The sequence below is a fragment of the Pezoporus wallicus genome, unplaced genomic scaffold, assembly GCF_028554395.1.
Source record: "Pezoporus wallicus isolate ANWC-B61680 ecotype Strahan unplaced genomic scaffold, APGP_CSIRO_Pwel_v1 contig_3817, whole genome shotgun sequence".
NCBI lineage: Eukaryota > Metazoa > Chordata > Aves > Psittaciformes > Psittacidae > Pezoporus > Pezoporus wallicus.
Genome location: NW_026635157.1, coordinates 1,092,288 through 1,104,977, shown reverse-complemented (window position 1 = coordinate 1,104,977; position 12,690 = coordinate 1,092,288). Strand labels below are relative to the sequence as shown.

The 12,690-nt window shown below is 36.4% G+C and overlaps 1 protein-coding gene across 4 annotated transcripts in view; it reads right to left on the bottom strand.

Moving 5' to 3' along the window:
* The window catches only part of ESR1 (estrogen receptor 1), a 156,587-nt gene that overhangs the window by 62,269 nt on the left and 81,628 nt on the right, over positions 1-12,690 (bottom strand). For all 4 annotated transcript variants that reach the window (XM_057405859.1, XM_057405866.1, XM_057405884.1 and 1 more), the window contains one exon: positions 4,408-4,524. In XM_057405859.1, coding sequence (XP_057261842.1) covers positions 4,408-4,524 — 117 coding nt within the window. The remainder of the gene's footprint in view (positions 1-4,407; positions 4,525-12,690) is intronic.

Below are 12,690 nucleotides of genomic sequence, written 5' to 3'. Positions count from 1 at the left end.
AAATATAATTTGGGGTCTCTAATGACTATTTATAACTCACTGTTTGAGAACCAATGATATACTAATAGCAGATGAAGGTGCAAGACATGATTCATCCTAATCTGTATTTTGGCATTCAATCTTTGGCATTCATAGCACGCATTTTAAAGAGCGTGAAAGGACATGTAAAAGAGAAGCAAGAGAAGTTCAATTGAGAAGTTCAACTATCATTCAAATGAATCTCACAGTGCTGACACTTGCACAAATTATACTCAGTTTTGGCTACAGTAAGTATGGCAACAGTTCCATTACTAGGCAAAATTTACAGTGAAGCCATAGATATTGCAAGGGTCACAAGAAAGCCTTTACAGAAACCATACATCAACCATGATTTGGAAAAGCCAAGTCGTTTTAGGAGTCCATTAGTAGAATTCTTAAAGCCAATGAGAAAGTGTAACAGCTACATTTTAGAAATTAAATATATTACTTAGGCTATTGAAGCTATTTGGCCTGTTATATCAGGTAAATGCCTAACCAAATAAAGCGCCAGAAGCTCTAGTACTCTAGGAATTTCTGAAGCTCAGCTAGAAGACAGCAGCTGTCTGACCTGCATGGGTTTCTCAAAACCAGTGAACACACAGTGACACCCTGACGTACCTGTAACATGAACAAGTGGGGGTCAGAGGTAGAGACACAGCAAGGAACTTAGACTTCATTTAAAATTAATCAGCAATTTAAATGTGGACTGTTTCATTGCAGTATCTATTCCCAAGTAATACCACAACTAAAATAATTCCCTACTAGGAATTTTTAAGTATACAAACACCAAAAAGCTAATGCAAACAAGTATACAGATAAAATTAGGTTTACAATCTGAAGCAAGTGTTCAAGAGTAAAACATCAAAAATTCTGCAATATTAAAAAAAAAATTACATAACTAGCTATAGCATAAATAAGCATAATACAGGTTGTCCCATTTCCACCTGAATATCAAAGGTCTTAAACAACCTAGTCTAAATTCAGTATTGAAACTGCTCTGAGCAGGTGGCTTGACAAGAGACCTGGAGTTCCCTCTAGCCCAGATCATTCTGTGCAGTGGAATAGGAAGATAAAAAATTTTTGGCAAAAGTGTTCACAGCAATGGTCTCTCTTATTTTGGGGACAGTACCATAGAATATACTTTGGGACAAATCAAAGGCAACAATACACTTTGCATGTGTACAAAAGGGAAAAAAATAATTTCACTGAAAATTCTGGTTGCAATTCCATCTTCTTTTCCAGAAGGCTGTTCTAAACTCACAAAACTGCTTCAAATGCTGCTTGAGTACATGTTTTCAGCCCACCAATTACATCTTGAAAATGTACATTTCCTCATACATTTATCAGGCCCCACCTACAGAGTTATTTGGCTGAGTACAGAACAGTATGTCTAATAAATATCATAAAGGCTGTCCACAGACAAACCAAAATAGTTTCACATTGTTAATACATTTTCCTTCATTCACTAATTCCTATTTTTAAGACAGTATTTCATTAAAAGATAATGACATGGACAACTAGAAAGTCTGGAGCCCTTCCAGTGATTGCATCAGACATCGATTTACCTCTGCTTTTGAGAATGATTTTAATAGCTCTCTAGCCTCTTCGCATGAACAAATATAGCATTCAGCAAGGAAGCATAGCTCTCTACATTCAAAGTCAAAAATCAGCAAGGTCCTTCTCTGAGTGGATTCCAAAGTTGCCAAATGTTTTTTTCTTTTCACTGTAAAACTTAGCCTTAAACTCCAGCAATATTGTCACACTGAATCAGACTGAATTCCCATGTGATTACTGGTAGGTAACTATTTCAAGAGAATGTAAAGGAAAACTGAAAATCTCCAAGCTCTAGACTCTAATCACTATGAGTTAATGAACATTTCTAGAAGGACCTGTCATGTAGGAAAGCACACTGTTACAGCAAACACCAACTTGTATTTCCTAGTCTACTGCAGTAATCTCTGAAGGGTTCTCAGATACTTTGTGAGGGCAACACTGAAGGGTGTGGGCCTCAAATGCGCTGGAATGCTGCAATTTCATTATTGCAAGAAACAACACTTGGAATCTTTTCTCTACAACATGAAATTTCAGACCGTTCAAAGACAGTAAATACCCCTGGGTCACATACATAACCATCACCTTGATCTAGCATATGAGCACTCAAATCCTTGATTGTCAGATTTCACACAACTTGAAGCTGGTAAACCATCAGCCTTCAACAACTGGCAGAATTATGTAAGTCTCAGGGTAGCTAAACATAGACTACCAGGAACATAACTAATATTTCATTAAGGATCTATCATTCAACATTATGACAAACTTTTGCCATAGCCACTAATTCCACTGGCACTCTGTTGCTCTGATCCCATGGAGCACTTGATGATTAATCTGCTTCATCATTTATAAAAGGAGGGGAAGAAAGTAGCATGCTAACAATAATTATTTTACCACTCTATTACTTAATTAATAAATTACAATAAAAATGAGGTGATTTTGACTTCAGACAATGAGGTCTTTTTGAGCCATTAGAAAACCATTAAAGCAATGAAGAAATGGAAAACTAGACCTGTATTGGTGCACAGATCACCTGGACTGGAGGTATGGTTGGAGCTTCAGGACTGCCACTGCTATAAAAACTTCATTTGGAAGCTGGCCCCTGCCCTTATCACATGAAATAATAAGCTGGAATATAATTCTCCAGAATTCAAAGCAGAACGGAAACCATCTTCAAGAAAGCATCAGTGGATCACAAACAAAACCTAGGTTACTCTTCCCTGCTATCCAACCAGAAGAAAGAGGGACATGACAAGGAGCTTATTCCATGTAAGCATTTTATCCTCACGTACAAACAGGAGTGCATAGACTAAGTAATAACATATAATTTTAAGGTCTTTTAATTTTATTCAGAAAGAGAGATTGATCAACTTTACATTTCTTGGATATCCTATTTACAGGGATACCAGATCTATAACCTGTAACTCAGGGCTCTCAAGATTTTTTTCCCAGACTTCATAAAATAAATATTCTTAGTCTTGCCTATGAACCAGTAATGGACTTCAGTCCACTATTAGTGGTCTTATAGGAGCAGGCAGAATTTATGCACCTGATCTGCTTGTCTGTAAATTGGGAACTTAGTTTAAACAAAACAAAACAAAAAAGTCCAAATCAAACAAAACCACAAACAAATAAACCACAAATTTCTGTCTGCTTTTGACAAACACCAGGTACTATAACATAGGGAAGAAAGGCACATATCATAATTGATCTAAAAACTATGTTACAAAAGAACTCTTCCATCTAAGAACACACCATGGCAATTGTTCAGTATTGTCATGTATTTCTAATTTTGCCTCTAAAATTTAAATACTGGGTATATAAATAAAGGAATTTTATTTACTTTAAGGATCTTAGAGATCACCTAGTTCCAGCCCCCCTGCCGTGGGCTGGGACATCTTCCACTAAACCAGGTTGCTCAAATTCCCATCCAACCCAGCCTTGAACACTGCCAGGGATGGGGCAGCCACAACTTCTCTGGTCAACCTGTGCCAGTGTCTCATTACCCTCATGGTAAAGAATTTCTTCCTAATATCTAGTTGAAATCTCCCCAGTGACAGCTTAAACCCATTCCCCCTTGTTCTGTCACAAACCCTTGTAAAAAAAAATCCCTCTCCAGATTTCTTCTAGGCCCATTTAAGTATTGGAACACTGCTATAAGGTCTCCCCAGAGCCTTCTCTTCCCCAGGCTGAACAAAACCACCTCTCTTAGCTTGTCTTCACAGGAGAGCTGCTCCAGCCCTCTGATCACCCTGTCTGATTCTTCTTCCCTGACAACATTATTACATACATAAGTTTCAAGAAAGTGGCGTTTTTTCTGCTTTTATAAAATGAGTGAACCTTTAATATTGTTGGGTGAAATTAATTTACATATAAGATGTGTGCAGAACTGGCATAGAGGAATTGCCTTTCCCTTCCAGAATATGCAGAAAAAGCATTACATATTCAGAAGTTTTCATGAAAATGGACTGATCTGAGACTACCAGTGCTTTTCACGCTGAACTGCCAAATGCTACAAAATTCTGGGCTAAGTTTCATTTATCATGATACAGACTCTACCACAAGAGACCAAAACCGTAATGAATTAAAAATATTAACAGAAGAATCATAATCCCCTTGAAGTCAATGTTCCTATGAATTTTGATGCAAATTTGGGCAAGATTATTAACATAGTATTTGGAAGGTTTTTATTTTTTTTTAAGCAGCGCTTTGATTCAATACACTTCCTCTCAATAAAATCAGTTGCTTCCTCTTTTAAGAACCATATCAGCTGTCCAATAAAGTTAAAAGACAAGGCAGACACCGATGTTGAGGATTTGTGGATTGCTGTGTACATACCACCTTTCATCATTCCCACTTCATAGCATTTTCTTAGTCGGCAAGCCTGGCAACTCTTTCTTCTGTTCTTGTCAATGGTGCACTGGTTAGTAGCAGGACACATATAGTCATTGTGCCCTGTAAAACCAGAGGGAAAGTAAGGACACAGTTATACACAGACATAGCAAAACTCCCCGTAACACCCTCATATTTTTTTATTATTTAGTACAGCATCCAACATCTCAGGAAGAAGTTACGGTTACATCATAGTCTATCATAACAGTACTGATACGGATAATGAAACTAATACCTATGCACAATACATTGAATCAAAAGTTCTTTAAAAGTACTATTAAAAACACAAATTACACCTTTGTAGACAATTAAAATAATGAACAGTTAAAGCAGTCAGAAAAGAGGATAATTTAATATGACCAAATCCCTTGGCTTCTTTACGCTCAGACTGAGAAATACAATGCCATCCGGTCCATGTGCCTGTGTTGATGTTTAACCAGTAGACTGCACAGAATGTTAGGCATTTATAGAATTAAAAAGGCCTATGCACAGAACATTTTTTGATACCTACTGCAATCTAGGGCAATTAAGAATCAAACAGCAACAACACTAAATCAAAGCAGCAACCAGTAATTAATTTTACTTCAGTCTCTATTTCCCAACTGCATGTCTACTGATACATGCAAAAACCGTTTGTCACAACAAATTCTTAAATTATCACATGCTGCAACCAAGTTCGGTGCCTATACCTTTGCCTTCGGAACTCTACTTCCTCATTATCACCCTCTACATCTCAATTCTCATTACAAATGTTTTCAGCATACTATAATTTGTGACTGGCACAAGCCTCTAATCCAATTTTCTCTTACAAAATGTATGCTTCATTCTGCTATAAAATTCATTTCCAACCACAGAAAAAGTTTAGCAAGGACAAAAAAGACTACTCAAAAGGATCTTATTGGTGCTCTGCATTCATCTAAACACAGCTAAGTTACAGCACACAAAGAAATAATTTTACTGCAGAACTGTTTGTTCCTTTTTTCAGGTCAAGGGATCAGTTTGAGGTAGAGTAGCATTGAGGTTTGACAGAGGCCTTAGTTTCATCAAATCATCTATCCTTGAATAGAAATTAGAAAATAAAGTAAAAATTACTATCAGGTTATACCAGGAACATCTGCTCTCTAATTCTACATAACTGGGACATAATCTAAATAAGCAGTCAAACTGTAAACTTGCTAATATGGTGATGGCTGACTACACACTGTCTCAAATAGACAGAATTATTATTTTTTAGCTCTACTCAGCAGAACAGTATAATAGTGGATAAATCTGAATTCACAGGCTCTGCTTCAGGACTGAGGTAAAAAGGTAGAACAGAAACACTACCTCAGCCTCAGTGTGAAAGACCATTTTAATTTTCAGTTACTCTGGTAGGACACAGACTGTTCTACAGCTGATTTAAAACGTTCCACGTCTAAGAAAAAAAAAAAAAGAGTCAGAAATAAACCAGCCTCAACCATACAAAAATGCAATACCTATAGGGTGTCGTGGTTTAAGCCCAGCCGGTAACTCAGGACACAGGGGGAAAAGGGAAAGCTATGACTTTTAGAAAATGCTCTTTTAGCAGATCACAATAAACAGCAGCTAAAGATTGTAGCAGCTGACCTCAATCACCAGCCTTGTTTTATAAACCAAGTTCTGAAGTAGCATGAAAGAAAAACAGAAAAATTTAATTACTCTTTTTAAAAACAAAAGCTTTCACCAGAGTATCTTATCTTCTTCCTAATGAAGTTAAAAGGTAAATTCACAAGGGGAATGAGTGCAGGCTCTGAGTTCAGCAAATAATTCAGAGCAGAGTTTAGCTGTCTATAAAATAAGCAGGTAAATGTTCCCACTTAGGTCAAATCTGGACATATGCTTATGACCTTCGCTAACTGGCTGATGTTTGTAAGGCTCAACTCTCAAAAAAAGAAAAGTGTCAGTATTCAAAAATCAAAATTTGAGTAGAATCAACATCTGCAGGGTAGCCATCCTTTTTCACAGTGCTTATCCTTTCAGAGAAAGGGTAACCTTTCCTTTTCTCTGAAACTAGATTTCCTTGTACAGACAGCAAGCATTTGGGAATAGGCATTTGGTTTGTATAATAGTACAAAAACTAATCCCATTCCCTATTGAAATTATCGTGATTCACATGTTTACCTTGAAAAGTTTTATCTTAAATATTTAAAGGTTAGCATAATAAGTCTGTCTCGTGCATATAACCTGCACGTTAGACAATCCACTCTTCTTTCAAAGTGCTTGACAGACTTCACAGAATAAAACCTGTAAAATTTTGAATGCAAAAAAGATCTATGTCTGAGGGGAATGCTTCCTCAGATTATAACTGCCATAGTAACATCACTGTTGTAAATCCAGGAAGAAGATAATGCACTATTTCTCATGAGAATTAAGTAATAGGTAACACAAAAAAGCAAGGTTTAAAGTGAAATACTGTAACTCAATAACTTTGTTGTAAAGTGAATTGTCTTTTAACTATTCTGCCTTGTAGTTTATTCTTAAAGCTCATCCCTCTGCAAAGTTAGTTCGGAACAATCTGACTTACTACAAGGAATTACTCACTGGTGAGAATCATCAAAATGGGACATATCAACAGGTGCCCAGTTGCCCTCCATTTCATTTCATGGTATCCCAAGAGTAATACATGCTAGAAAAGAGGTTAATTAAGCCAATTAGGTAGTTGGCATCACAGGAATACTGAGAGTTAAAAATGTGTTTAGTGATCACTGATAGTGGTGAAGGGAAGCACATGCCCTTGGACTCTTTTTTGTTTTGTCTTACTGTTTTCTAATGTTTTTTTAAATAAATTATTGGATAACCTGCACAAAACTAAAGGTAGTGACTTCAGTAGAGTAAAGCTCCTAATTTTAACCTCCTCCATTTGTATGACTTACATTGCCATGAGCTATAAAAGGAACAGTTGAAGGGAGCTAATGGAGGAACCCAAGGAGGGGTGGTCTTTTTCTTATGATCTGTCACACATATTTTAAAAGAGTAAAACTAACATTAAGTATTTTTATAACACTTTATTATATGCTAAGGGTGTGAAGATCTGGCTCTTTTCTCAAAGCACTAATTTTAGATGTGACAATCTGTGTGATAACAACCAACAGTAGACGGGGAAGGATGAGAAAGCAAAGTGTCAAGAAGAAGATAATGGCTGATATTGAGATCATTCTGAATGTATTCTAACCCATCCTGTCATAATCAGAGCTGTTTCTCACTGCACATGCAGTCTGACTTTTGTCACCATGAGTCATGCGGCTAATATTTATGGTCAGAGACTCATCGCTGTCTAAGGGTTCTCAGGCTAGCCATAGTGTATGCAACAGCAGCAAAAGTTTGAATCATAGTGGGCAGATGATTTATCTGTGAGGGCTTCAGGCAGCAAAACATTCCATATTTCTTTAAAGTTAAGTGTTACTACATCCAGCAGAACATTTATGCATCTGTGTACTTTTAGCAAGTAGTAGCAGCACAGTATACATGGTTAAAGTTAAGTACATACTTGAGTGTTTCACTGAATCACAGCTTTGAAAAGCTGAGTTCATTTGTCCTTGACGAATGAGGATGAAAATTGGGGTCATATTAGTATATCAACAACAATTAACATAAAACAGAAATTTCTTTTTCTTAACTGCGTAAACATATTCCAGTACCATTAAGATTAGCACGAGGGAATGATCAGTTTCAGCAGTACAAAAGTCATTCAAAGAACATGAACAGAAGAAACCAGCATGTCAGCATGGTATCTTAAGAATCCTTAATGTCAATTCTATGAGGCCAATAAAGGAACATTTTTGTCAGGTGAATTTTGCATGACACATACTGATGAAGGTGAATTGACTTACTGTAAGTTTCAAAGCCGGTAATAATTATCATCCTTATACTAATACATGCTTTTTCTTTAATTATTCTTTTATTTTCAATCCTCTATGCCACAGAAATTTCTCTAACTATTCTTTACCTATCTGTTTAAGGCTTCTGCCACATTAGCCATTACCCGTGGGTGTAAACTTTATCCACACCTTAAGATGCCAAGCAAATAATGAGTGGAAAGAATGCAGACAAAGAACAAAACCTTGGAAAGAAGAGCCTCAACAGCAAAAAGAAAAAAAAAAAAAGCATCTGGACATTGCATACACCAACCCAATATGATCAAATGTTGAATTTAAAGTTCAAGTGCCCCAGCAAAACTGCACTTCTTGATTCTAAAATCTCAATTTTCCTAACAGGTTTCATGGTAGAACAGAAGGTTACGTCTAAGCCCCTTATAAGCACAGATGCTCAAATTCATAGCCTAATTACCCTCACACAAGGTCTTTGGATTTGTATCTTTGGCTTTCTTAGCAACTACCCAGCACTGCTGAAAAGATTAATAATTTTCTGGCTTTAAACTATGAAGACATTGCTACATGTAACAATACGGAAAAGGGCACAGAGGATTGTAAAATATACTTCATTTGCATGCAGTAAGCAAGTCCTCATTCTACACGTACTTCAGAAATAAAGATCATACAACCACTGGAGAATGAGAAAGAAGGAAAGGTTAAAATCTATATACCCTGTGTTATGCCCTTGAGCTGTGTCATGTAGCTCCCACACTGAGTGTTCAGCTTCTAGTGTAATCTTCTTCACATATCTGTGGCACTGTTCACATGAGTGGCTAATTCAAGCCAAATTACTACGATAAAACCCTTTTCTTAAACCTTTTCATATACTGTTTCAGCTAACATGAAAAATGAAGACAAGAAGAATGAGAATGGACATTGCTGCCATCTCACCAGTTCAGTAATACATGAACATATACATTGAGAAAGGGTTATATATAGAAAGTAAAACACTATTTAAGTTTACAAATACAAAATTGTTTTGTCCTCCAGCAGATAATTTCAAAGGTTTTATTACTGACTTTAGTCCTAAAATTTCAATTAGTTTTTCATCTGCTACTTCAGGAATATGATACCATGTTCTACCCCAACTCCATTCCCATCTTTTTTAATTTAAGACAAGGTAGTAAAATAGGAAGCATATTTTTTCCTCATAACAAATAAAAAAATGATGCCAATCCAGATCCCAGTCTCTACAAAATCTGGCAAGGAGTGTGACATCCAGTTTCTGTTTCCCAATCTGATAAATCACAATTTTTTTAAATCCTTGGCACGTGATTAAGCCAAGAGCTGTGTTAAAGGAAAAAACTCCCACAATCTATTACTCACAGTCATCTTAATATGATCCCTCCAGAGACAAAAAGCATTTTCAGAGAGTCATAGGCAAGCCGTGGCTACCTTATTCCTACAGACTTTGAATGAAATTTCCTGCATTTTTAGCTTCCTAGTTTATTTGAGCTAAAATGGGAATGGGTGGAATTTTATTACTGTACAACTAATATAAAGAGGCCAGAAAGCTTAAAATACTGCAAATTACTCTTGTGCACTTAAAATTCAATGAATTGTTAGCAACAAGAAAATTAAGATAACTTTATTTTTTTTCCAGGTATAACTTCAGGTTTTGGATTGTGATAAGACCTACTGAATAAATTTAAGTAGTCTTATTTTATATGTAGATCTTTGGTACCAGAGTATTTCCTGGTATCATAAGTCTTGCAAGAAGCTACAATATATCCAAACAGTATCCTTTTAAAGGAAGTGCTGGTATCTATATTTTATTGACAGGGGAATGGATGGGACAGGATTCTCACTGCACAGAGCATGGAGTGGACATAGAATCATAGAATCATAGAACAGTTAGGGTTGGAAAGGACCTTAAGATCATCTAGTTCCAACCCCCCCCGTCATGGGCAGGGACACCTTACACTAAATCATGGGCATTTCTAAGCACAGTGAGTTTTCTGCATTGACATCTGTGAAACTGAAACTGCAGTACAGTCACCTCATGGTTTGTTAAATTTATATACTGATCTTTAATATCAGTATCTTGACAAAAAGCCTTTTTTATGCCTATGCAAAACCTTTTCAGGCAATGAAAAATCTATTTATCCTCTTCTTTCATTTAGTGATGTGTATCTATGCTCCTTGGTTTGCTCATTTATACCCTAACATGATCCACACTTTATATAAGGTTCATCCACTTTATAATCAGAAGGGTCAAAAAAGATAGCTTTGTCTTTTTCCCTTCATATTTCCTATCACATTTTAGAGTGGGGAGTAACTGATTTGTAACAAAGGCAGTCCAACTATTTCAACAATTTCTGACTAAATTAAAATATTTGAGAAAAATACATAATCTTATTCAAAAGATTCAGACAAGATATTTACTACATCTGTTACTAAACTGTTAAGTGTTACCAGCAATTAATTGCCATGCTACTTTTACAATTACTCTGAACGAGTATACATACTTCAGTATATTTTGCTAATAGTCTCCTTTTAGAAATAAATCATGTCAAAGATCACTTCATGCACTTCTAGTACATTTATCACTTCAGCAATCTTACACAGCTCTCTCTGGTTTGATTTCCGCCTTTCAAATGCAACTGCAAAGGACAACTTAACCTACAAAAATTCTGGAAGTTTGTGGGAGTGGAACTTACAGAGGCGGTTTAAATCAATATACTCACCTGAGCTAAATGAGGTTACAAAAACGTATTTATTTCGCTTTACATTTTCTAAAACCAAGTGGAAAAGTTAAGTACTTTCCTGCTGGACAAACAAACATGTTCTCTTGTAATTTATAAAAAGCTCTTTTTTTGTGTGTGTGTGTGTGTGTGTGTGTGTATTTTGAAATGTTGCTGGGCTCAGAATATCACAAGCTGGGAAAAATCACAAGTTTCCAAATAAAATACTCATTAAATACTTGTTACATGAAATACCATTTTCAGGGGTTATTTGCTGGTTGATCTGGTGATGAGGTGCTATGAAGTAATACCCAGTCATTGAGGCATGACAGAAGAGACAGCAGTGAGGCCTGAGGCCCTGCCAGGAGCTGGCAGCTCTCCCGAGAGAGGCTGACACTGTTCAGGCATTGAGAGGGGCAAGCATGGGAGATTTAAATGGCCATAGGAAGTGTGAGCAACCAAAAGTTCTGCAAAGTGGCTGGTGCCAGCAATCAACTCCAGGTAGCAATCAGTGACAAGTAACAATCAGTGCTTATTCTCTACCTTCCAGTAGTGTGTTGCCCAACTTGAGAGAGGTTTTCAGCATTGATTGGGGTGACATTTCATATGTCAGCTAGGAATATATAGTTTAGATGATTTCAGAAAATCAGTCTCAGTCTCGGGAAGAGCTATCAGAGTTCACTCTTACCACGGAAACTGATATTGAATGAGGCTCCATAGTGTCTGTCCTGGATCCAGTCCCATACAGTATTTTCCTCATTGATGAGCAATGGACTGGAGTATTTATTTTATTAAATGTTATTAAATTGTAGATGACATTTATATGAGTTAGAAGAACAGAGGAAAGACCAGACTACTCTGATAGTCAGAGAGAAATAAATCTGAAATATATAGCAGAAGTCTGCAGGATAAGAATCCTAAATTATTTGGCAAACTGGAGATAGCATATGGGGAAAAAAAAGCACAAAAATAAGGACTAGTATAAATCACTGCATTAAAACTGGAATAATCAGATGAACAAAGCAACATGGGAAAGAAGTGGTTTCTTCTCTAGAAAAGTATGCTTAAGTTTACTTTGCAACATGCATTGATTATGAGTGAACAGTGTCATGGTTTTGTAAATAAGGCAAACATTACAGCATAATAGATGCAGACAACTACTACTGACTGGGCTTGTATGTAATGCTATTGCTCTGTTCAGTACTCATGAAACCACATGTAGAAGTAAACCAGAATAAAAACAAAACAAAACCCAAACCAGTACAAATTATAGAATCTCCAAAGCAACTAGAAGATTAGAACTCTAGAAAACAAAACTTATGGGAAAAGGTTGAATAAACTGTGTTTCTTCAGGTTAGGTAAGCCAGAATAATTTAATTTTTAAAGTATGATATCAATCTTCCCTGCTTTAAAGGCTGTTGCAGATGGAAAAAGAACAATTTGTTTCCTGTGCCATGGTAGACAGGAAAATAAGTGATGAGCTTAACCCACAGGAAGGAAGATTCAGATTTCATAGTAGCCTTCAAGGATAAGGAAAAGAAAACGTTGGATCAGGCTACTTTTTAAAACGTAGTTCAATAAACATAAGTAAGGAATAGGCAACAGTTAATCCTGTCACAGGACAGAAAGATGGACTATGGCTCAAGGCCCACTGC